This window comes from Lygodium microphyllum, chromosome 13 (genome assembly GCF_053477565.2).
Source record: "Lygodium microphyllum isolate KBCC chromosome 13, Lygodium_microphyllum_v1.1.10, whole genome shotgun sequence".
Classification (NCBI taxonomy): domain Eukaryota; kingdom Viridiplantae; phylum Streptophyta; class Polypodiopsida; order Schizaeales; family Lygodiaceae; genus Lygodium; species Lygodium microphyllum.
This window is the reverse complement of record NC_141147.1, coordinates 81179190-81204701: the sequence shown is the minus strand read 5'-3', so window position 1 is coordinate 81204701 and position 25512 is coordinate 81179190. Positions and strand designations below refer to the sequence as shown.

General features: G+C 43.1%; 1 protein-coding gene and 1 pseudogene across 5 annotated transcripts in view; one reads left to right on the top strand and one right to left on the bottom strand.

Moving 5' to 3' along the window:
* Positions 1–24436, bottom strand: part of LOC148026833 (uncharacterized) — a 35366-nt gene extending 10930 nt beyond the window's left edge. For 2 of the 5 annotated variants that reach the window (XM_087691367.1, XM_087691368.1), the window contains exon 1: positions 23946–24433. In XM_087691367.1, coding sequence (XP_087547493.1) covers positions 23946–24332 — 387 coding nt within the window. In that variant the 5' untranslated portion in view covers positions 24333–24433. Of the gene's footprint in view, positions 1–23945 lie in introns of all 5 variants that reach the window. The other 3 variants (XM_087691369.1, XM_087691364.1, XM_087691366.1) reach the window with 3 other exon arrangements.
* On the top strand, positions 3965–13868 carry LOC148026834 (uncharacterized; annotated as a pseudogene).
* Positions 24437–25512: the final 1076 nt, after the last annotated feature.

Genomic DNA, 25512 nt, shown 5'->3' with positions numbered 1-25512 from the left:
CTAGTAGACAGGGTGATGACAGAAATGAGCATTTGTTTATGGTGCAGCATATGAACAATTCTGTGACAAGTACAGAAGAAAGCAATCATCTATGGGATGTTGACTCAGCTGCATCAAACCACATGACAGGTTATGCAAAATGGATGGAGGATGCAAGGAAAATGGAAAAACCAGGATTTGTGGAGACTGGTGATGATACTGCACATCCTATTGTGCAAATTGGAAAAATTCCTTTGTCTATACAGGATGGGAAAAAGAAATACATGTCCGATGTATTTCATGTCCCGAATATCACCAAGAATCTGGTTTCTGTTGGTCAAATGGTTGAGCAGGGCTTGCAGGTCAGATTTAATCCTCATGGATGCTTTGTTGAGGATATGAAAAATAAAGGTCGCTTAATAGCAAAAGGAAATAAGAAGGGCAGAATGTTTACGTTGGATGCAGACATGCCTGAATTGAGTGCAACAATGTTTGCACATGGGACCGGTGTAGTTGCAGATATTGATATCTGACATAAACGCATTGGTCATGTTAATGTACAGCGACTTAAATTAATGCAGGCCCAAAATATTGTTGCAGGATTGCCTAAATTCAAGGTTGCAGAAATGCATAAGGTATGTGAAGCCTGTCAGTTTGGAAAACAAGCAAGGAAACCATTTCCTAGACATGTTCAAGAGAGTAAGAAGCCATTGGAATTAATCCACTCTGATGTGTGGACTACTAAAGCTGCATCTCTTGGAGGCTGTCATTATTTTGTTACTTTTATTGATGACTATAACAGAAAAGTTTGGGTGTATTTTATGAAAAAGAAAAGTGAAGTTTTTGGGCATTTCAAAACTCTTAAAGCTATGGTTGAAAAAGAAACATGCCTGCAAATAAAATGCCTAAGATCAGATGGAGGAGGAGAGTACCTCTCAAATGAATTTGCAAGGTTCCTACAGGAGCATGGCATAAAGCAACAATATTCATGCAGTCATACCCCACAACAAAATGGAATTGCAGAAAGGAAAAACATGCATATTGGAGAGGTATCTCGTGCCATGCTCAACGAAAAAAACTTGCCAGATTTTTAATGGGCTGAAGCAGTTGCTACAGCAGTCTATATAATGAACAGGACTCCCACTACAGCAATACATGGGATGACACCAGAGGAGAGGTATACTGGTACGAAACCAGATATTTCTCATTTGAAAATTTTTTGTTGCATTGCCTATGTACATGTGCCAGATGAGTTGAGATCCAAGTTGGATCCAAAAGCTGAGAAGTGCATCTTTATTGATTACTCTCTGCAGCAAAAAGAGTATAGATGTTGTTTTTTATGAGATGAGTAGCTGGTATAAACCAGTAAATGTGATTGATGATGTAGATGCACAAAATGATAATGCTGCACAGAATTCACAGCAGCAGTCACAAAATATTAGTGGACGTGGAGCGTCCTCTAGCAGTGGTTCACATTCTTCGCCATGGACAGGCAGATTGAGATCAGGAGAATCTTCTCAAAGCAATGCAGAGAGTGTGGTATGCAGGTATCACGAAAAGGAAAAGAGAAGGTTGATCAGCCCATGTTTGATGTGAATGCGGGTCACTCTTATATGGATGGTGAATCCAGTGGCTCAGAACAGAGCATTGATGATGAGTTGGGTATCCCCTCTATTGTTACACCTGGAGTAAGGAAGACCACGGATGTTTTGAGAGCACCTGGAAGTGAGCCTACTTTGCGTAGGTCTACCAGAGCTAGGTATCCTGTGGATAGGCTGAAATATAATGGATTTACAGCCATCCACTATGCATATATGGTCAAAGTGATACAGGAACCACAACCCACTTCTTTTGAGCATGCCATGGGAAAAGAAAAATGGGAGAAAGCCATGGATGAAGAAATGGATGCCTTGGAAGCAAATGCTACATGGGAGTTGGTACCTTTGCCTAAAGGTAAAAATGCAATTGGCTGTAAGTGGGTTTATAAGGTGAAGCACAATGCAGATGGTTCTGTGAACAGATACAAGGCAAGATTAGTAGTCAAGGGGTATGCACAAACATATGGCATTGATTATGAAGAAACATTCAGTCCAGTTGCAAGGATGGCAACCGTAAGAGCAGTCATTGCTATGGCTACATCAAAGGGATGGTCTTTACATCAGATGGATGTAAAGAATGCCTTCTTGCATGGTGATTTGCAAAAAAAGGTCTATATGGAGCAACCACCAGGTTATGTGCATGCTGTTCATCCTGAGTTTGTTTGCAGGTTGAAGAAAGCATTGTATGACTTGAAGCAAGCACCTAGAGCATGGTCTTACAAGATAGGACAATATCTTGTCACTATTGGCTTTCAGATTTCCAAGGCAGACTTCTCACTTTATGTGAGAAAAACAGAGAGGTATTATGCTACTTATCATTTATGTTGATGATTTGATTATGACAGGTGACAGTGATAAAGATATCATTCATGTGAAAATGCTATTGAAGCAGAAGTTTGAGATGAAGGATTTGGGAGAGCTGCGTTATTTCTTGGACATTGAGGTGATTAGATCACCAAGTGGGATACAACTCTTGCAGAGGCAGTATGGATTGGACATACTGTCCAAATATGGGATGACAAGCTGTAAGCCTATTTCAGTTCCTTTGGAGCAGAATGTGAAGCTGAGCGCAGATGCAAGTGAGCTTCTAAAAGACCCTACTATGTACAGACGCATAGTAGGAAGCTTGATTTATATGACTATTACCAGGCCAGATTTGAGCTATACTGTTGGACTGGTAAGTCAGTTTATGCAGGCTCCAAGGAAACCGCATTTGGATGCGGCTAGACGCATACTCAGGTATGTAAAATCCACATTGCAGTATGAACTATTTTATGAGACTGGGGTTCAAATACAGTTGCATGGATATACTGATGCTGATTGGGCTGGTAGCATTTCTGATAGACGATCTACCAGTGGATATGTGTTCTCTTTTGGGAGTGCTGCAGTCACTTGGAGCAGCAAGAAACAGCCTACAGTTGCCTTGTCGAGCACAGAGGCTGAGTACAGGAGTGCAGCAATGGTTGCATGTAAGGTAGCTTGGTTGCATAAGCTACTTTATGATATGCATCAGTCTACAGATGAGCCAGTTGTCATTTATTGTGACAACATGAGTAGTATACACTTGGCAAATAACCCAGTCTATCATGCTAGAACAAAGCACATTGAGGTGCATTATCACTATGTGCGGGAGAGGGTTTTACTAGGTCTTATTGATCTAGTTTATGTCAGCACAGAGGATCAGGTAGCTGACATATTTACGAAGGCATTGGGCGCAGAGAAGCTGCGCAAGTTCAAAGACCTGCTTGGTGTGCAGAAATTGGGATTGAGCTCGAGGGGGAGTGTTGAGATATCGAGCTCCACTCGTGATACGCCAAGGTGACCGTTGTGTATTTATGTCACCGACTTATCAATTGCAGATGCAGTTGGTACACCGTCCATGAATAATAGCTACATGACAGCTATCCTTATCTACTCTAGTTCGTGGCTCAGTTAGTATGCCACCTTAGTTAGTTGAGTTTGGTTTGAGACCCATATATAGGGTTCTTCTATTTCTTTGTATGAGAGTTCTTTTTGGCTTACACAACTAAGAAGAGGAAAACTGTTTTCAACCTCCATCTCTGTGTGTATTCCCCCATTGTGCAAGCAAGAAAGCTTCAAGTGAGACTCCTTCCTTCTCTCCCACAATCTTGACAAAACTCCCTCATGAAGAAGAGAGTTCTTCTTCTGCTCATAGACACCGAAGAGAGAGTATTGGTGCACAAGTGTCAGCACCTTCTAGAACCGAGATTGAACCACACGATGAGGAGCAAGAACAGGAGGACTTGTTTATGGCACAATTCCTCAATATGATTGGCTCTTTCCAACAGCTTGTAAAGAAACCTCGAATACAAAACATTTTGAAGTCACATAATGAGGATTCTCAAGCTGAGTCATCACATCATACCATGGAGCACTCAAAAAGGCAAACCTCTAATGTGCGTGAGCATGTGAAAAAGACACCAAATATGGAGACAAGTCCGGTGCAACAAGAAGCACAAGCACAGGACCAAGGAGTGAATGGTCAAGGCAGTAATGCACAAGTGGCACAGCAGACTATTCCTTCTCAGTTTGCTACCTATCCTAGTTACTTTGGTGGTGGGTCAGTTTTTCAAGCAATGGCTAGATTACCCACTGGTTATCAGGGATACTTGCCCAGAGGGCTACCAATAATGATGCCTATTGAGACAGTGAACCCACTTTATGCTAATATTGGTCTACAGCCTGGTTATCAGACTTTGTAGAGTCCTTATTTGATGCCTAGAGTACAAAATGCAGTGGCTGGTTTTTCTCAGCCTAGTGGGTATATGGCAGCTAAGATTGGCAGCTAAGACAGCTGAAATTAATGCTCATAATGCGCCTAAGGGACTCCCCTTTTTACAGCCACCTGTCTATGACAACCTAACACCAAAAAGTACAAAGCCTAAAGACTATAAAGAGGGTGGTCAAGCATTAAAGTTTGAAACCTTCAATGGTATGCAAGATAAGCTGGAAGCTTTGACATTTATGCAGCAGTTTGATGCAGCTTACACTGGAGGGAATTTTACTAAGACTTCTAAGGTGCGGAAGGCTGCAACTTTTTTGAAAGGTAATGCTTTGCAATGGTGAAACATATTGTTGATGCAAGGACATGCACTTGCCACCTGGGTCCATTTTAAACAGGTGTTTGCAGCTTCATGGTTAACTAACACGTTTGAAGTAGATGTCATGACTGCATGGCATAAATTGGACGCGACAAATTGTGTGGATTTAGAATAGTACAATAAGAAATTTTGGGAAGCACTTTTGCCCGTGAGTTCTTACAAGACAGTACCCCTGTCAAAACAAATTGAAAAGTATTGTTGCGGTTTGCCCAAAGCCATCAAGGATTATTGTACCAAGACCAGAGTTACAAATATGGTACAGCTAATTGAAAATGTTGGTGTGGCAAATGCATTGTTGAAAGGAAAAGCTGACAGCTTTAAAGTCACTGAAAGGAAGGATTCTCAGTTTAAGCAGGATCCTGGCAAGAAGAAGAAGCAATTTCCAGAAAAGACCAACTTGACAAAGAAGTCTTTTTGGAAGAAAAGTTTTCAGCAGCAACTTCAGACTTCTTTTAAACAGGGCAAAGGACAGAAGAGGCCACTTTTTGGCAAATCGTTTGAAGAAAAAAAGGCTTTAATGATGGCTGGGAAATGCTTTATATGTGAACAGAAAGACCATATTGCTTCTAAGTGCCCACAGTAATCTTCTAAAGATACAGAGGATAAAGATGCGCCAAGTAAAAAGAAGCCCAGCATTGGCTTAGTGCCTGATATGGTGGGAGATCAATCAGCTGATGATGCTACAAAATTATGCAGAGCTTGGGGAAAGATCTGAGATTCCACAGTGCTTATTTTCTTTGATCTTGGAGCTCGTGCAAACTTTCTCTCACCGGCATTGGCAGCTAAGCTAGGTATACGTCCCGAGAAAATGGGACCAGTTGGACAGACTGATTTGGTATGCCCAGGACATATTGAACCTGTCACCCCCATTCTTGGCAAACTCCGTATGCACATTCAAAGCTATGTGGACACAGAGGAGTTCCATATTATGCCTTTAGAGGGCTGTGATGTTCTGTTGGGAATTCCATGGTCCCACAGGAAGCATGCTATCTTGGATACTTGCAAAAGAACGATTACTCTTGTACATAGGAGCAAGACTCATGTGTTAGATGTGAAGCTTAAAGAAGAGTTTGTCCCAGTTGTTTCTGCTTTTGCAATTACTTCTATAATGAAAAATCATATTTCTATGTACTTGGTTTTTGCAAAGCAAGTTAATGAAGTTGACAGTAATGTGTCTGTACTAGATGAAAGTTGAAGGGCTTTCTTAGATAAACTCAGCGACTGTTTCTCAGATTCGATACCAGGAGAGTTACCTCTTGAGAGGCCTGAAGATCGTACCATGGACCTTATTCCAGGGACTAGTCCGCCCAATAGGCCACTCTACAGGTTCAGTGCAACGCAACAAAAAGAGATTATAACACAGGTTAATGAGCTTTTAGAGCGGGGACTAATTCAGCCAAGTAGTTCTCCGTTTTGTTCACCTATATTGCTAGTTTAGAAAAAGGACAGCTCTTAGCGAATGTGTATTGACTACAAAGCCTTGAATAAAAACACGATCAAGAACAGTTTTCTGATTCCAAGGATAGATGACATTCTTGATCGATTACAAGGAGCATGAATGTTTAGCAGGATAGATTTGAAAAGTGGGTACCATTAGATCAAAATCAGGCCGCCAAAGGATATCCATAAGACTGCTTTTAGAACGACATTTGGTCTCTATGAATTTTTAGTCATGCCATTTGGATTGACCAATGCTCCTGCCACGTTTAACAAGATGATGGATAGAATTTTCCACCCTTATCGAAGTTTTGTTGGCACATTCTTTGATGATATGATTATCTTTTCAAAGAATGAAGAGGAGCATAGAAAACACTTAGTTACAGTCTTTAATGAGCTTAAGCGTAACAGATTGCTTATTAATGGCAAGAAGAGTGAATTCTTTTTGGAAGAGATTCACTTCCTTGGGCACATAGTTTCTAAAGATGGTGTGAAGATGGATCCTGCAAAGATAGAAACAATTGTTTTTCATGATGTCCGCAGTTTCCTTGGCCTATGCTCTTACTACAGAAGATTTGTAAGACACTTTGCAGCGATTGTTTCTCCTTTACATGCACTTGAAAAGAATGATATCTAATGGCAATGGACTGACAAAGAGAAATCAACATTTAGATGTTTGAAGGGAAAAATGACTACAAATCCAATACTTATTTTGCTAGATCTGTCTAAGCCATTCGTAGTGCAGTGTGATGCATGTGAAAACAGCATTGGTACTATTTAATGCAAAATGGCCGAGTTGTGGCATACGAGAGTAGAGTACTCTCTGTCGTTGAAAGGACTTACTAAACTTATGAGAAAGAGTTATTGGTTGTGATCTATTTGCTAGGTGATGATTTTGTAGTGCAAACGGATCATCAAACACTAAGGTACTTTCTCACACAGGCTAAATTGTCAGAGAAACACATGTGTTGAGCAAATTTCCTATCTATGTTTCATTTTTAGATAGTGCATGTGGAAGGCAAGAAGAATGTAGTTGCAGATGCTCTATCTCGCAAACCACAAGTGTCAGCTGTTTCAATTTCTTAACACCATGAATTGGATGATATAAAAGAGCAGTATGTTGATGACGAAGATTTCTCTGAAATCTGTGAATAGTATATTGATGACGAAGATTTCTCTGAAATCTGTAAACAGTTGATCAATGGCCAACATCATGATCATTATGTGTTCAAAGAAGGCTTTATCATGATGCATGGAAGACTATGCGTTACAAAACAGCTAAGACCAAAAGTTTTATTAGAAAGTCATGCTTCACCGTATGCAGGACATCGTGGTATAGATGCTACAGTCAAAGCGGTAGAGACTTTCTTCTATTGGCCAGCCTTGAGATCTAATGTTGATGCATATGTCAGATCTTGCCTTGTATGCCAAAAGGTCAAATTTGATAGAACAAAGACACCAGGGTTATTGCAACCACTGCCTATTCCAGAAAGGCCATGGAAAAGTATTGCTATGGATTTCATTTTTTATCTTCCAAGAACTACTTCAAGGAATGATGGAATCTGGACTATCATTTGCAGATTTAGCAAACATGCACATTTCTTTCCTATAAGGAAAAAGGTTAAATCAGAACACATGGTAAAGATATTTATGCATAATATCTTCAAGTACCATGGAATGCCACGGTCAATTGTCAGTGATAGAGACCCAAGAATGACTAGCTTGTCTTGGAAAGCATTGTTTGAAAACATGGGCACTACATTGAAATTTTTTTCTTTCCATCCACAAACTGATGGACAATTTGAAGAAGCAAATTTGATTGTTTTAGATCTACTGAAGTGTTATAACTTATGTTTCAGATCATGAGACTTCTTGGGAACACTACTTGCCATCGATTGAGTATGCATACAATAATACAATGCACTCATCTACTGGCAAAGCACCTTTTGAGATTATGGAAGATGGAAAGAAATTGCCTCCCACATGTTGTGACACTAATAGTCCGGGGATATGTGCTATCGCCCTGTGTTGCGTCCAGAAACATGTATATTAGGAAGGCTCTTAGTAACCATAGTTGGATACAGAATGTGATCCTCCACTTATGTGAGACTTGACCTTGCAAAGGCACAAATGGTAGTGAGGAAACTCCTACCATCGCCCTGTGTCATTTGTTAGCAAGTGATACATGCAATGGCACTAATAACATGGAGAATCTTGTTATCGTCCTGTGTCATCCGTTAGCATGTGTGGCACGCAATCAAGATCACTTGCTTCTTTCAAGAGGGGGAAATGTCACCAGGTGGTGATACTTTTTGTTGCTTTCCTCATTTACTTACATAAATATTTTATTTTTCTTTTTTTTAGTTGTTGCTCTTTACCCCCAGAGTTCTCTTGAATTAAACCGAGATCTTTGCATGGCTAGAACAGGCAGCCATTGGGACAAATTGAACTAATGGTTTGTCTGAGCCTTGGAACCGGTTCCATATTGAATGCGCACTGAAGAATAGAAAGCCAATGGTTTGGGACTGTGTGCTTAGCTACTAGAGATGGTGCAGGACAATTAGCTTGGCCAAGACAGAAGATGCACATGTGAGAATGCTCACAGAATAAAAGTCACCGTATCTAAGCCACATTACAATTTTTGATGTGGTTGCAATGATAAAAGTTGCTTAGAACAACTTGAGAAATGCAAGGGTCACCATCCCTAAAACTTACGGAGTTACTATTTTTGGACCCCAAAATCTGTTCACGTCATTATCTTCGTTTTTGCACGAAAACTAATTCCTTGGTCTGTGCCGAGGTCAAATTTTACACCGATCATGGAGAATTTTAAACCGGAAGATTTAAACGGGAAAACTGTTACATGTATACCATGTGTCACAAATTGGGCACAAATTCCCAAAAGAGAGAGAGAGAGAGAGAGAGAGAGAGCATTTTAAAAAAACGTAACAGACAAGAGGGGCAAATCTGAGCGTAAAGTTTTCAAGTGCTAAGGGTAGATTGCAGCAAGTACATCAGCTATGGAGAGTACTTCTTCGTCTCTGACTCATGTACGAGGTAGAGCTTGCTCCCTCTAGTCAACTCTCTCTCTATTCTTAGAGGAAATGCTCTGCATGATGAGCTGATTCAATCAAATGTTCAGTTCTGTGTTTTCTTTGCTCTTCTGCTGAGGCAAGAGCCTCACTGTTCAGGTTCAAGAGCAGCTGATTGCTTCTCCAATGTGAGAACTAAAATTGATGACCACGCCACAGAGTGTTTTCAGCTCTGATTAAGTGCTGTTTGTGGTACTATTTTACTGCTAGAATGATGCTAGGGTCAAAGGATTTGTAGTCCAACTGGTATGAAACACATCTGGAATGGAATAAGGCTGAGAACAGGTCAAGAAACATGTGAAAAACAGTAAATACAAAGTTCTGCAGATTGAAATTCTGCACTTGAATTATTGAGTTGTGGTCACAGAAAGTGTTCTCCTACTTGGGATGTTGTTCTGGATATGCTGGACAGTAGAAACAGTAAACATAGAGTTCTGCAGATTGAAATTCTGCACTTGAATTATTGAGTTATGGTCATAGAAAGTGTTTTCCTACTTGGGATGTTATTCTGGATATGCTATACTGTCCTTATGCAGCTGAAATCTGCTCAAAAAAGATGAAAGCCAACTGTTCACAGGTTTTGTACTTTGGAACATTTCATTTTTGTAACTTTCCATCTTTTAATTGATAAAGAAATACCGAGAGGGACGCCGAACTTCGGGGCCAATCTGGTGTTGAGTGAGGGAGTGAGGTCTCTATTTGTGTGCGTATGTGAAAAGACCGAGTATTAATTTAAGGACCTACCACTTTATGTGAGTCATAGACCGGTTTCATTTGGAAATAGGGGGTGGAGTGTCGGAGTTTCCGTTAGTTTTGGAAACGAGGGATGGAGTTTTGAATTTTAGCATTAAATCCATATATAGGTACTTTAACATATCAATGCCCACAATACCATCCACTCAACTTTCGTTCGAAACTTCAAGCCTTCATGCCAGATGAAGTTTGAAAATGTTACAACTTACATCCTACATGATTAATTATCATTACAAGATTGAATACCATAAAACATTGAGTTACAAACAATGAGCATTGAGTGGGTAACAAGGCTGCAATCTACATAGATATTCAAAAACTTAGAAGTCCATGAGGAGTACATCATAGCTAATACCAAAATGATAGAACCCCACACCCGAATACATATTGTCAAGACTCAAAATAACTACATGATGCCGACTGGCAAGTCTAAGACACATGATAGTAGATACATGTAACATCATCTAATCAAAAACCCATGTGCATCCACCATCATAGAATGTAGATCTTAGAATAATATGGCAAATGGCACTATGGCACTGTGAGAGCACGCAATGGAAGAAGGAACTCAAACACAGAGGAAGAGAGAGAGACAATTTGCAAGAGAAGAAGAAAATAAACCTGCATTGAACAAGGTAACAAATGCTGAATACAGAAGGACTGATCAGTCCCTACATGCAGCCCACAATGTTAGTGAGGGCACCAAATCAGGCTGATGATGACAACAGCACCAGAGATGGAGGAATATGACAAAGTTGAAATGTGCACCTACCGGAGATGAAGAAAATTGAATGAGATCACTGATTGCCAAGTGGGAAATGGCAATAGCCAAATATCCCAAAAACTGGCCGACCTGAAATCTCAGGCCAAAATATGGCTGACCAACATTATTTACGTTGGTAAAAATGCTAGAAATGCTCAGAAAAATCTCGGAAAGGGTGGACAATATTTGACAAATAAGGTAGGCTAAAGAATGCAGAAACTACCCCTGGAAATGCACATAAAATCCCGATTGGAGGATAAAATGCACTAAAATGCAATAAACTCAGTGCTCTAGAATAAACTATCTTCTCCGTCAAAACAAGTGATTGATAGGTCAGAGCTCCTAAAGTCCTCATCTGACTCAGACTGAGGCTCACAAGCAGGAGATGACAAGGCATGACAAACATGACTACTAACTGTCAGAATGCAACGATGCAGAAGCGTAGGACAAAGGCTGAGAAAGAGTGAACACAGAGAGAAGAGAGAGAAAGAAAAGGAGACAGTGTAAACGCTGAAAATCTGCAATGTAGTATGCTGTATAAGAGTACAGAAATATACACGGGGGCACAGGAAATATCTGTGTATGTCTCCGACTTGATGACCTCGATCTCCGTCATGGCTGTTGACATCCGTACTGCTGACGTGGCACTCTGCCGTACTCTCCTATCCACCAACTGTCCAGGAAATGATTGTCTAACACCCCCTCTCAGATCTTGGACTGGTCAAAAGACTGAGGGATCTGGAATGTTGCCGAAGAAGAGCCTAGGGAAGCGCCTTCGTAAACAAATCTGCAAGATTATCCTCTGTCTTGTAGTACTCCACATCAATGGTCCCATCCAGAAGCTTCTCCCGAATGAAGTGATATTGGATCTCAATGTGCTTCATCCGGGCATGGAATACAGGATTCCGTATCAAGGCAATGCAACTCTCATTGTCACACCGCAGAAGAGTAGGACAAGTCTGGGGGCAGCCAAGCTTCTCCAACAATCTCCGAAGCCACACAACCTCACATGTGGTGGAAGACATAGCACGATACTCCGCCTCAGTAGAAGAAAGGGCTACCGTGGGCTGCTTCTTGCTACTCCAAGAGATAACACCTATACCCAAGGTAAAACAGTAGCCTGTAGTAGACCTTCGGTGGTCCACATCACCAGCCCAATCCGAGTCACTCCAACCTGCAAGAACCAGATCGGAAGCATCTGTACCTGCGGGATAAGAAATCCCTAAGTCAGAGGTCCCCCTCAAATACCGAAGAATCCTCAGGGCAACCTGCCAATGCACCTGTTTGGGTTCAGTCATGAACCCTGCCAAAAAACCCACAGCAAAACAAAGATCAACACGAGTGTTGAGAAGCCAAATCAAGGATCCAATCAACTGACAGTAGCGTGAAGCATCCATCACGAGAGAATCTGAGTGTGAAGTGGCCTTCCATTTCAAATCCATAGGAGTAGTAATGGGCCGACAAGTCTCCACCTCAAAAGTCACCAAGAGCTTCTGAATGTACCTCTACTGAGAGATGAAAATCCCCCTCTGAGACTGATAGATCTCGTGACCCAAGAAGAAATGAAGAAGCCCCAAATTTGTCATCTCGAATGTCTAATGTAAAGTTGTCTTGGTCTCTCGGACCTTCTGTACATGATTCCCTATCAGAATCAAATCATTAACATACAACACACGACAAACCTTGGAGGTGTGCACAGAAAGCTGCGGATCAGCCTTGGAGAGTCGATATCCCAACTTCAGCTAAAGAAACGAGTCAATATTCTCATTCCATGCACGCGGAGCCTGCTTGAGGCCATACAAGGCCTTCTTCAACTTGTAAACTTTCCCATCCGAGGATCCAAAGCCAGGAGGCTGCTCAACATAGATCTCCTCCTGTAAGTCACCATTCAGAAAGGCCGACTTCACATCCAACTGATAGACAAGCCATCTCCTATGGCCAGCCAAGGCAAGAATAGCTCGAATAGTCACCATACGAGCAGTGGGGGCAAAAGTATCATGAAAATCAATGCCAGGGTACTGAGCAAAACCTTTAGCAACAAGGCGAGCCTTGTGCTTGTCCAAAGAACCATCGCTAAGGTACTTGGTCTTAAAGACCCACGTGACACCAATCACCTTCTTGTGAGAGGGACAAGGCACAAGAGACCACGTGCCATTCCTCTCAATAGCCTCCAACTCGGCTACCATAGCCTTCCACCAATGATCAGACTGCAAAGCCTCCTTTACGGAAATGGGCTCACGATGTCGTACTGCTGCGCATCCGAGATGTGAAATCCACCAAAAAGTTGTGTGTGTGACATTTGTTACTTTGTACATACTTGGTCGTTGTGTTTGCATTTTTGTTCTGCGTGGGCAGTATAGGGATTCTCACATACACAGCAAATTCATTTCACCACTGCCAACTTCGTTTGCAAGTTTTTCAACTTCTCTTCATTCCCATTTTCCATCCATCATAGACACAAAGTTCCTTGCAAAGTTTGAGGGCAGTCTCCGGCCGTATTGGGCCCGAAAACACAAGTCATTGAGTGCACTGTACTCTGACTTGTGCCAAAAACCAGATCACAACATTGGATATGTAAGATATGGTAAAAAGGTCAATGAGCTCTCTCAAATAGTGCAGGTTGACATCATGCCTGGATTCAAGAGATATCAAGAAGCTGATTTTAGATTAGTTCACGAGGCTGGGTATGATGCATTTATGACTGGATCTGTATTTGCTCAAATCTGCCTTATGCTGCAAGTTGACTTGAAACAATTTCAAAATTCTCCCCTGGGAAAATCTGCAATAACTGATCACATCAACTGTATAAGTGCAGGAAGCATAACCTTAAACATCAGAACAGGGGATCAGTTGAATAGTGGTTCTCTGAATAGAGCTGGCTCTGAGATATCAAGTGTGGAGGAATACAAGTGTGCTGTGGGCTAAGAATGATGTGGGTGAAGCTTTCTATGCAGGAACTGCTTCGCTGACGAAGGCCATCCCAACAACTTTCTGTGGGTGACAGGAGACCACAAACAAAGCAGCAAGTCCTATCTGCAGCGCTATACATGTTACAAGTTTTGTAAGGAAGCCGTTATGTGGTGCAGAAATGTCAGTCAATTGTACGCATAGTTTTGGTGTTCTCTGGATGCTTTAGCTTATGTTGCCTCTGCAGATTTGAGCTCACTGCCATGTTTATATGGATGCTTTAGCTGCTTCTGCACCGGCAGATTTGATGGCTGCTGTGTTGATATAGAAAGAGCATTGTCAGTTGCATGGTGACCGACCTCAGATTTAGCCTCTTTTGTAAAGAGAGCTTGTAGCTTTTACAGAAAATTGGGCATGCAAGCAGCTTTACTACAATGTAGAAGCGGCATTCAACTAGAATCCATTTCTTTGACATGGGAGGACTGAGTTATGGAAAAGGCCACATTTCAGAGGGCTCCATAGAAACAGAAGATGGGCTAACACGTTCTTGTTTCACAGCAAAACCTGGGGGACTTTACTGTGGAGGGAGTGCTCAATTGGGAGAAGGCCGCTTTTCTGATCAAAAAGGGGGCCGCTTTTCTGGTAAAAAAGGGGGTTGTTGTAGGCCGCCTGGGGGGGAAGAAAAAGCAGGAAATGGAAAAACAGAGAGGGGAGCTGGGGGCTGATGCTTTGCGCTTGTATCTTATCAACTCCGCAGTTGTTCGAGCAGAACCTTGGTGGTTCAAGAAAGCAGGAGTCTTTGCACTGGTGAAAGATGTGTTCCTGCCTTGGTACAATGCCTATAGATTTTTGGTTCAGAATGCGATCCGAATCAAGATTGAATGTGGAACTCCTTTTATTCCTTTAAACTATAGAGGTCTGCTGGACTCCACCAATGTTCTTGACCAGTGCTGAAGACTCAGGAACATCCACCGGTGCAAGCTCCTCAGGGGGGACCGGTGGAAGTGAAGACTCGCAATCAGAAGAAGAATCTCCATCAAAAGACTCTGGCTCCAAAGGAACTGTCTCGAGAGCCCAACTCTCTTCTAGATCTCCGGATCTCCAAGAGCGGGGTGCTCCTCACCCCCCTTTGTGGCCGGAACTTCCACGAACTGCACATCTCGGCTCGTGTAGAAATCCCATTTGACGAGATCAAACAGACGATAACCTTGGGACTAGGAGTTGCAGCCAACAAAAACCTGTCGTCGAGAAGCCGCCTCGAACTTATCACGCTGCGTCTTCGGAATGTGCACATAAGCATCACACCCAAAGATCCTGAAATAAGAGACATCAGGCTTAGTCCCGAAGTAAGCCTCAAAAGGTGTCATCCTGTCAACGGCCGAAGTGGGAGATCGATTGAGGATGTGAACTGCGGTAGCCACTGCCTTGGCCCACAGAAACTGAGGTGTCTGTCGATGCTTCATCATGGTGCGCACCATCTCGATCACACTTCGGTTCTTCCGCTCCAAAATGTCATTCTCTTGGGGAGTGTTGGTATTAGCAAACTCCTGGTGAATGCTGTTGAGCTAAAATATGCATTACTTGCTGATTAGCCTCTTAAACAACCCCAAAACACACTAAAAATGCTCTTTTAGAGTAAAACCCTAAAACGGGGAGTGGTTCGAGAGAGTTTAGTGAAAACCCTAAAACGGGGAGCGGTTCGAGAAAGTTTAGTGGAAACCCTAATTTTTGGGGCGCCCTTCCACATCTATAAATAGACAGGCTGCCCCCATTCAGCCATTATCCTTGTTTGCAGGTTAAACCAGCCCACACGCCCTCTGCTGCTGTTGGCGCTCAGTTTCCAGCCTACAGCCCGCCTCCATCTGCTGTCCAGCCATCATCGACTGCAGCCACATCATCTTCAATATCCATTGCTGTAGGCGACAGCTCTCAGCTGCTGGCGACTGCTCCAAACTGTCCCAGACTGCTGTTCAGCCTGCTGTCCATCATCTCCAGGGTCAGCCAGCCTACGTTTTCAGCATTGCAGGTCCTGACACTCTCAGACACTGTTTCAGCCTACTGTTTATAGCAGACTGTGCACAGTTTCCAGCCCCCGATTGGTGGTACACTGCTGCATTTACCAGTTTCCAGCCTCCAGACTGCTGCGTTTTTTATGACCAGCCTGCTGCCATTCACTATTCAACACCCCTACACTCCGGCTGGTGGTCACAGACTTGGGATCCGTCTTCGGTGCACGTCACACTCCGACATTGCTCTGCCCTTGAGCACACTAGCACTCTTACATTCATTTACAGCATTCATTCACTTCAGAGTTGTGTTCTCTCTCTCCCTTCTTCTGTTTGTGTTTGAGTTTTGAGTTTTGCGTTTAGCGTTTGAGTTTTGAGTTTTGTGTTTAGGGTTTAAGTTTTGCCCTCTCTGTCTGTGTCTATGTCTCTGTGTTTCTGTCATGGTCGTACACTTTGTGTATCCTCAGTGCAAACCCTAGCAGTCTTTTTAACAAATGCCCCTATTTGCACAAAAACGAGCAAACTCATTAGACATAAATTCACCTCCCTTATCTGAACGCAAGGTCTTCAATCGCCAGCCAGAACGATTCTCCTCAAAGAGAAGCCAATCCTTGAAGTGAGAGAAAGCCTCACGACTTCAAAGTCAAGAAATAGGCCCAAGTCATCCTGCTGTAGTCATCTACGATCAACATGAAGTACAAGCTCCCCTTCAGGGACTCGGTCCTCATTGGGCCACAAAGATCCGTAGATACAAGCTCCATGGGTGAAGTAGAGCGCCTAGAAGCTTTGTTGGAAATCGCATCCCGATGCAGTTTCCCACGAATGCAGGAGACACATGGCTGATGGCTCACCACTATGTCCGGCAATCCTCGGATAAACAACCCTCGCGACACCTTCTGAAGGTACTCGTAGTTTAGGTGACCAAACCGAGCATGCCAAAGCTCGGACTGTGTCCGAGAAGTAAGAAGAAGAAAGGTAAGAGCTGGAAAAGACTTCAACTTGTAGATGCCATCCTCCTCATACCCTGCAGAGAGAGCCTTCCTCGATCCACGATCAAGGACGCGAACAGTATCACTGTCAAACTCCACCAAGAGACCAAGAGCACAAATCTTATGGACCGAAAACAAATGATACCCCAAGCTTGCCACATGCAACACTTCAGAAGTGTGGGTAACACCACATCCATCTGGAATAAGCTACATCTCACCCCGCGCAGCAATAGACACAGAAGAGCTGTCTCCAATGAGAATCTGCCCACGCGAAGGTCGCAAATGGACAGCACCATCGGAAGGAGTCATGTGCCGTGAGGCACCATTGTCCACAATTCACTCTCGAGCCTGGGGAGCTATCATCACAGCTTCAGAAGTCTTCGATGTAGAGTTCTCAATGACTACTAAGTGTAGAAAAGCAACTGATGAGGATGCAGCCACCACTCCAGAATCCTTCGTGTCCTTCTTCTTGGTGTCCTTCTTGTCTTTGTCGGGGCAGTCCTTCTTCCAGTTACCAATCTTACCACAAATATAGCAAGTCGATTCCTTCTCCTTGTCCTTGGATTTGTTGTCCTCCTTCTTCTTCATTTGGTCCTTCCCCTTCTTCTGAGAGGCTTGACCAACCAATGCCTCCGATTTGGAAGCATTCTGCCCCTTCAACTGTTCCTCTTGGTCCAAGACCATAGGAACCAACACTTCCCACCGAAGAGTCGACTCCCGCCCTGATGCAATAAGACGCGGAATAAAAAGTACCAAATCGTAGCGGCAACTAGGACAGTAAAGTGATTGCCATGTCTTCAGAGGAAATAGGCTTCCCCGCATTTTGAACCTGCATCTAAAGCTGCCGAAGCTTGTTGATGTGTTCCCGAAGCAAAGAAGACTTATTCATGAACAAGGTCTGCATCTACACCTCCAAAGAAACCCTCTTCATTAGGGTCATCCGGTTGTGCATCTGGTCGAGCTCTAGCCATATCTCTCGAGCCACCATCAAGTGCTCGATGTGAGCTATCACGGCTATAGTGTAAGACAGAAACAGAAAATATCGAATCCTAGCATTCAGTTTGTCCCAATGAGACTGGGCATTGGTCAACTCCGCACGAGCATTGGAAGAGAGTTTAGACTCATCCCTCACCAAGGGCCTATTAATCTCCTCCATCACCAGTTCCGCCAAATCATAAGACTCCAAAATGGCCAACATCATCACCTGCTAGATGCGGTAATTGTCACCATCAAGCTTTTGATCCGATGGAAGAGCCGGTAGGACAGGCACCTTCTTATCCATTATCGCCTGGAACTCCAAATCAATCTCTATAGACATGTTAACCTACAATATTTGCACAAACGCAAAATCAGTCCCCCTCTGACAATGTAAACGCAGCCTTCTAGGGCTGGTTCCTCCGCTGCCCAAACCTTCTTTACCCACCAGAGGCGATGAAAAAGTAAAATCTGCAATGGAAGGCTTCAAACGCAGCCTTCCTCCCCTTCAAACAGCAATAACCTGCAGCAAATTCACCGATTAGACTCCTTTCCCGCACGCCCACGCTCACTTCAGCCTTGATCCGATGCGCAGCCCTCCTGCTCGCCCTCGAATCCTGAAAACGCAACCTTGTGTCGCGCTGAAATCTCCTCTTCAGATAGGTTCAACCCTCAGTCGGTCCATCTTCACCGCTCTGACACCATGTCAGAGTGCAGCAATGCGGAAGCGTAGGACAAAGACTGAGAAAGAGTGAACACATAGAGAAGAGAGAGAGAGAAAAGGAGACAATGTAAACGCAGAAAATCTGCAATGTAGTATGCTGTATAAGAGTGCATAAATATACATGGGGGCAGAGGAAATATCTGCATATGTCTCCGACTTGATGACCTCGATCTCCAATTCGCTATACAAACGGCCTGCTCAATAAAGACAACCCGAGTACCAAGCCTTGTAAGTCCATAAATTGAGAGGAGTGGAAAGCCCAAATCCGAAACATAAAGGGCCTATAAAAGGAAGCTCGACGCACGATCAGGAAATAAAGACAAAGTGCCAACACCACAAGTAGGCACCGATACAATGTTACCAACAGTGATTGAACCCTCAAAAGGGCCTGCAACAAATCACCTCGTGGAGTCATATGACAAGAAGCTCCACTATCAACCAGCCAAGGCCTCACAGAAGATGAGGCAACCACTAAAGAAGGCTCCTCCAAGTCAACAATATGAAGGAACACTAACTCTTCTTCCAACATTTCTCCTATGGATGTGTCCTTGAGTTCCACTCTCAATTATAGCATTTTCTCCTCGCATCTGAGCATTGGAGTCATCTCATCAATCGCTATGTGGCTTGAGATCACACTCCATGTATCAATCTCCATTTTAAGCTTCAAGAGTTTTCCATTAAGAAAGGGAATGATTTGAAAGTCAAGTTGGCCCAATATTGGTGATTACTTGCCAAGTTTACTACTACTGGCTCCCCAAAATCAAACAACAATCAGGTCACATTCTTCTTGAAAAAGTTGCCTGGCAAATACTTCCATTTTATTAGCACATTATTTCACTACCTAGGTTCCCAACCTTCTACGAGTTTGAGTGCTAGTTCTTGCATTATGCGAGGCTGCACAATCAAGTCCACAAGAAGTCCTTCACACATCCATTCAAAGGGGCGAGGGTTGGTTGGCTCTTCTTCAGGAGGAAAAACCAACTGTGACAAGGACTCGTAAGATGCAAAGGCAAGCCAAAAAAAAAGGGTAACACCACTTTCTCCGACGGAACCAAAGAAACACAACCCTTTGGCAGCAAATTCCTAAGAAAAATAGGTTTTACACACTACCAAAGGTCGGGCTATGTGGACGAGAAGTATCATACCAAGGCCCAAGGTCTTCCTCCTAGAAAACCACCATAGACTACTGCAATTGCCTCCGCTTCAACTAGCAAGTCTAGAGGGACTACGCCTCCACCGTTGCTCCATTTGCCCCAACAGCTACTACTGGATATATGGCACGCGGACAATCTTGGCAGCCTATCTCCTTCACTACTCCCGAAGGATTGTCTAATTGGTCCACTAGTAGCTCGCCCGTTGCACTTTACACATCCATTCCTAGGGCATCCACTACACCTTCTAGGACACCTTCCCCACCTCACCGTACACGATGGTGGCCACATACTTAGTCGTTCCCTTTTTAGACTTTTATTGCATACTTCCATATTCATTGCATTGCACTTAGCTTTGCTTTCCTTTATTTTCAATTTTTTTTTTTTGGAGCATCTCACTACTCACCTCTACGCTTGCAGATTTTGATCTCTTTTACAAGGTTTTGTATTTCAATGTAGGGCTAATATACAAGCTTGCACCAGTCCTTCCATGAGCTGGAAACGGGAGATACACATCATTCCTTTTGTGGTTCCATCTACTTAGAGTTTTGCTATTCTACCAACATGATGGCTTTCCCTCCCACGGTGGATCGTGTAGCATCTCTCTTGATACTATCATGGCAATGTCTTCTATCCTCGCATTTCATCCACTTAGTTCTTGACACCACCACATGAAGCCTGACATCCTTAGGCTCCTCTTTCTTCTTTGGTATCAACATCCAAGTTGAGAGGGGATTCCTATCCTTCTTGGTATTCTCCAATTTTCGGTACTTGTCTTCGACATCGACCTTCATCCCTTGTTGTACCTTCCCCTATGCATCGCATGATTTCATCATCTTTGTACTAGGGAGCTTGGGCAAGTGAACAATTTCCCCACAAGGGACACTGTCCAAATGGCACCTCTTGCATGAGCATTCTTTAGCATGTAGCATACTATGCATCCCATTGTGCACAACACTACTAGACAAATCCTAAGCTATTTCCACCAACAGCTTACACCACCATCCTTCTTCACACGATACTTCTTCACCTTTCCCTCATCATCAACATCCTCAAGTGGTTGGGTAATCTTGTACTATTTTGTGATGTGTTGGGTGTATCATCCCTACTCCTATCTTCTGGGTCACTATTACTTAATTGACCACCACCCCTAAAATTAACTTTCCACCCAAAAAAAAAAAAAAAAACGAGTTCAATGTGGTTCCATCCGCCTTTTAGGGCTTGCTAGGCCACTGGGCAATCGACAAGCACACTTTGTCCGATGCCTTGTCCTCTCTAGGGTGCCTACTTGGACTCCCTTGGTAAGTAGCCATTGCCAACCATCAGACTGTCTCGTACTGCTTGTTTTTTATCTTGATCATCCATGCTACAGTTGGCCAGCACTGCTGCATTTGCAGCTTTCTAGTGTCGTCCACCTCATCAACCATCTCCTGCTGTCGTTGCCTCAGTCTCTCCTCACTCTAGTGATCAACGTTTGGTGTTACCTCGCCTTGTGTCACTTTGACTAGTGGTCACAACACTTGGGATCCATCTTTGGTAGACATCACCCTTTGACACTCCTTTGCTTTGCCCTTGGGCATTCTGTACACTCTTACATTCATTCACTTCAGAGTTTCTTCTCTCTATGTTTGAGTTTTGAGTTTTGTGTTTGCATTTTTGCGTTTAGGTTTTTTGAGTTTTGCTCGTCACTATCTAAGTCTTTGTGTTTTAGTCGTGGTTGTACATGTTGTGTTTCCTCAGTGCAAACCCTAGCATATCTTCACAACATCCACTTTTGATAGCAGTGCCACTCCAAGGAGGTTGAGAGGGGATCTTTCCTAAGGACATAGCACAATTTCTCCACCCCTTGGTACCTATGTTGATCAATGGTTGACCATTGATGCAATGTATCCTGGATCTCCCTCTCAGTTAGTGTCTCATGGCATCTCTGATTGGTTCGGTCATCATTTTCCACTAGGCTAGTGTCTTAGGAGTCCTAGGTCATCCTTAGGAACCCTAGGCTAGTTGTGTTTCCTTTAGGCTTAGCCGCACTTTCACTTTTCAAGTTTTCCTCTTCATACTCACTCTTCTCATTTACTTCTGTTGCATTCTACTTCTTTTGCACTTAGCACAATATCCAAAGCATGTCAGTATGAAACATCTGGTGTACAGGTTTCTTTTCTGATTCTGTCATGCTGGGTTCTGTATTTCATTTCAAGGCTAACATTACAAGTATTTACCGGTCAATAGAAGAGCTAGTTAATTTTTGTTGCGAGTGACGATTTGGCATTGAAACACCTAACTAGGCTGAAGGTTGTTTGATTCTTGCCTTGGTGATTATTACCTGCATCAGCACCGGGATGAAGATAGTATCTTCTCTTTGGGTATCCTTTCCCTTATCTTGATATTCATCCTTCTTTCCTTCCAATTGAGGTGTTTTTATCATTTAAACATCGTTTTCTAGATGACTAGTTTGTATAGAAGAGTCGGGCCTCTATGAATGACTCCTAGAAGAAAAGTTAACAGATGGAGTGTTGTCATTCAAATCAAGAACATAATACCTTAACAAAGCCTCCGGTGCAGGAGTAGCTTGAGAAAACATTAGAGGATCTGAAGATGGAGTGATTTGAGCCATTGTGAATCAGCACACCTAACATATAGTGTGATCAAGAACAAACCAAGCAATCCACAACAATTGCAAGATACCTTTTAGAAGAGCACTAGATCTGATGCCATGTAGAGATATGCTAGGACTTGCAAAAGAAAACACTGATAGTATGACCACAACTAAAACACAAAGAACTCAAACACATACAAAAACGCAAAACACAAACAGAGAAGAAAGAGATTTTTAAAGTGAATGAATGAATGTTGTAAATGAAGGAAAGAGTGTACAAGATGCTCAAAGGGAGACCTATCCAACAACACGATGACTCTCATGGGAGCAAGCTGAGGGAGTAGTCGGAGATTGATGTCCACCAAAGATGGATCCAAAGAGTTGTAACCACTAGTCAAAACTGAGATGAGGCTGAAAGTGGAAGGGCAGCAGGTTAGAAACCAAAATCACAGTAGTCCTGGGGCTGGAACTGGTAAACACAACAACGTAACCCCCCAAGGATGATGTCAACTGATCACCAACAGCAAGAGACTACAAGACAGCAGTAGAAGGTGAATCTGATGTAAGACTGAGCCTGCACTACAATAAATGCAAGTTGTATGATGCTCAGAAAGAGACTGGAGAGCAGGGCAGCCTGCTCTACCTGTAAACGCAGCTGTCGGGAGGTTCTAGATCAGGTCACCAACAACTGGAGGCAATAGGTGACAGCAGAGGACAAGGAGCCACAAGTTGGTGATGTTGTGGCAGCAATCGCTATGGGCTGGACAGCCACTAGAAGGAGATGGCTGAAATCTGCAAAACAGGGGATGAACTAAGTGGCCAAGCACCCTCCTACATAGATGTAGATCCTCCCAAAGTGTGTTGCCTATGGGACACAGAAACTTTGGTAAGCATTGAGTTTTGGGCATGTTTTAATGAGCTAATGAAGATTTTATGTGTAATGTATCTTTTTTGGCTTATCAATGTCAATGTACAGATATGAAGAGGAGAAGCAAACACCGAGAGGGGGGGAGAGAGAGGAAGAGACAGCAGAATGCTGAAGACTGCAGAGAATTAATGATGGATATTGAAGCGAATATGTACAACGGGCTGTGAGAAATATCCAGCCAGAGATCTCTCAGAATTTGCACAAAACACACAAGTGTGGCAACTGGGGGCAGGCCTGCCCTAAATAGGCAAGAAAAACAATAAAAATAACTAGGTCAGCCAGTCTAAAACTGGCCGAATGCTGCTAAACACAGCGACTGCATAAAACAGCTGCTATAAATGCCGTGCATACTGCTGGGTGCCACGTGGCATATCTGCCCATCCTGCCAACACTGTGCGACCTACCCTGATCACTGGCCAAAAACTACTGCCCAACTGCTCTTGTATATGGCAATGCTGGATAAACTGCCCTAATCTGCCCTACCCATGCTTGTGCCTGTCCTCGAGGTGACCAAATCCCCAACACATTCTCCCTTCTCTCTCACTCTCTCTTTTTGTTCAGTGACGATTGATGAATTCAAAACGTCGAAATGTGCAAAACTGGCCCACCAAAGAAAATGCAGCTAGGAAACAACACTTAGAAGCCTGGAGGCAACTATCAGAAAGAAGACACTTCATGAAGAAAGCAGAATCTCTCTCTCTCTCTCTCTCTCTCTCTCTCTCTCTCTCGTGAAGAAGGTTGAATTAATGAATTGAAATACTTACGAAGGGCCTTGTGGCCAAACAAGCGGACTCAAAGACGGGTAGAAAACAAAACATGGAGCCAACAGAGACTCTCTCTCTCTCTCTCTTTCTCTCTCTCTCTCTCTCTCTCTCTCTCTCTCTCTCTCTCTCTCTCTGTGTTGATGGTTGGGGGTTAGCTCTACCTCCCGATTACTCTGAACTTTGTTCCTCTTGCTCCTTCTCTTGCTCCTCCTATGCCTCCTGCTTCCAAGCTTGCAGCAGTTTCCCCCGACACCGGTGCTGTTGTTCCCCAATCCTTCATGCGTCCCGGGCGACGGAACCATGCTCTGTGGGCAGAATACGATCTGTAGGCTGTCATGCGAGCTGTCGAAACAAGATGGCAGGACGGGATAGACGCCCCAAGAGGCCGGAAGGTCGGCCCGATGGGGCAGAGCCATACCGGCACAGGGATCCCTGATCTTCTGATCCTCGTCGCAATCCAAGACTATGACTGCGGCCGGGGGAGGACCCCCGCTGAAGTTGACAGAATCGACGACGATCTCGCTGATGAGAAGGGCATCGGCCGCCATGGATGAGAGCTCCTCTTCATGCGACACTACTCCATCGACGTCGTCGTTTGTTTTTACACGTGCAGCGCTATGGTGATTTTCTTTCTCCTTGTTTTTACACGTTCAGCTACGTTGATTTTCCTCTCTTTTTTCCCTCGTTTTCTTGTCGATTTTCTTTCTCCTCTTTTTCCCCCTCGTTTTCTTGATTTTTCCTTTTATTTTTTTAAGAATGTACGGTGAAACAATGAAATGTTTTTCTTAAATCTACAAGATTTAAACAAAGAAACTAGCACTTTGTCTCGCGCATAAAATGCTAAGCCATTTCATAATAGCTTCATATTCACAACAAGCGAAGTGGCTCTATAATCAATTGCTTCTCTTTCTCTCTCTCTCCTTCAATTCTCTTTATAAATTATCTTTCTCTCTCTCCATTTTTTGTTTTATTTTATTTTCTCATTTCCTTGTTCCTCTCTCTCTCTCTCTCTCTCTCTCTCTCTCTCTCTCTCTCTCATAGATCATTCTTTCACCATAGCTACCCCTTTCCTAACATGGGGAAGGAGAACCATTGTATATTCGAAAATGTCTCATGGGTCATAATTTGGCCTTTCGTGGACGATAATAAACTACTCTCTCTCTCTCTCTCTCTCTCTCTCTCTCTCTCTCTCTCATTATAAAAGTTATAAATTTGTAATAGAGAATGTCAAATATACACATAATATCATCTACACGATATTGTAAACATATACTTACTTTACGTAATATTTAGAAATTTCTCTCTCTCTCTCTCTCTCTCTCTCTCTCTCTCTCTCTCTCTCTCTCTCTCCCCCCCAGGATAGTATATCTCCCTGCATCTGTTACATATACACATCGCACCACTTTATCACAGCCGACAGTTATTCCCCTATCACAGTCGACATTTGTTCACCTTTTGTAGCCATTATCTGGAGTACCAGAGCTACATACGCACATACACATACACGACACTTATCACACTCACAGCACCGTATTTTCAGTTTCCAGTTTTTAGCTTTTCATTCAGCACTTTTATTTTGGATAGCTGGACCTCATCAGTTGTATCACAGTTTGTCTCATAGGCCAGTTTTGGTCTTTAGAAGACGTTAATATAACTTTCTTTCTTTCTTTCTTTCTCTCTCATCAAACTTAAAACTAAAAGTAATTTATAAAATTTGTAACACGGAAT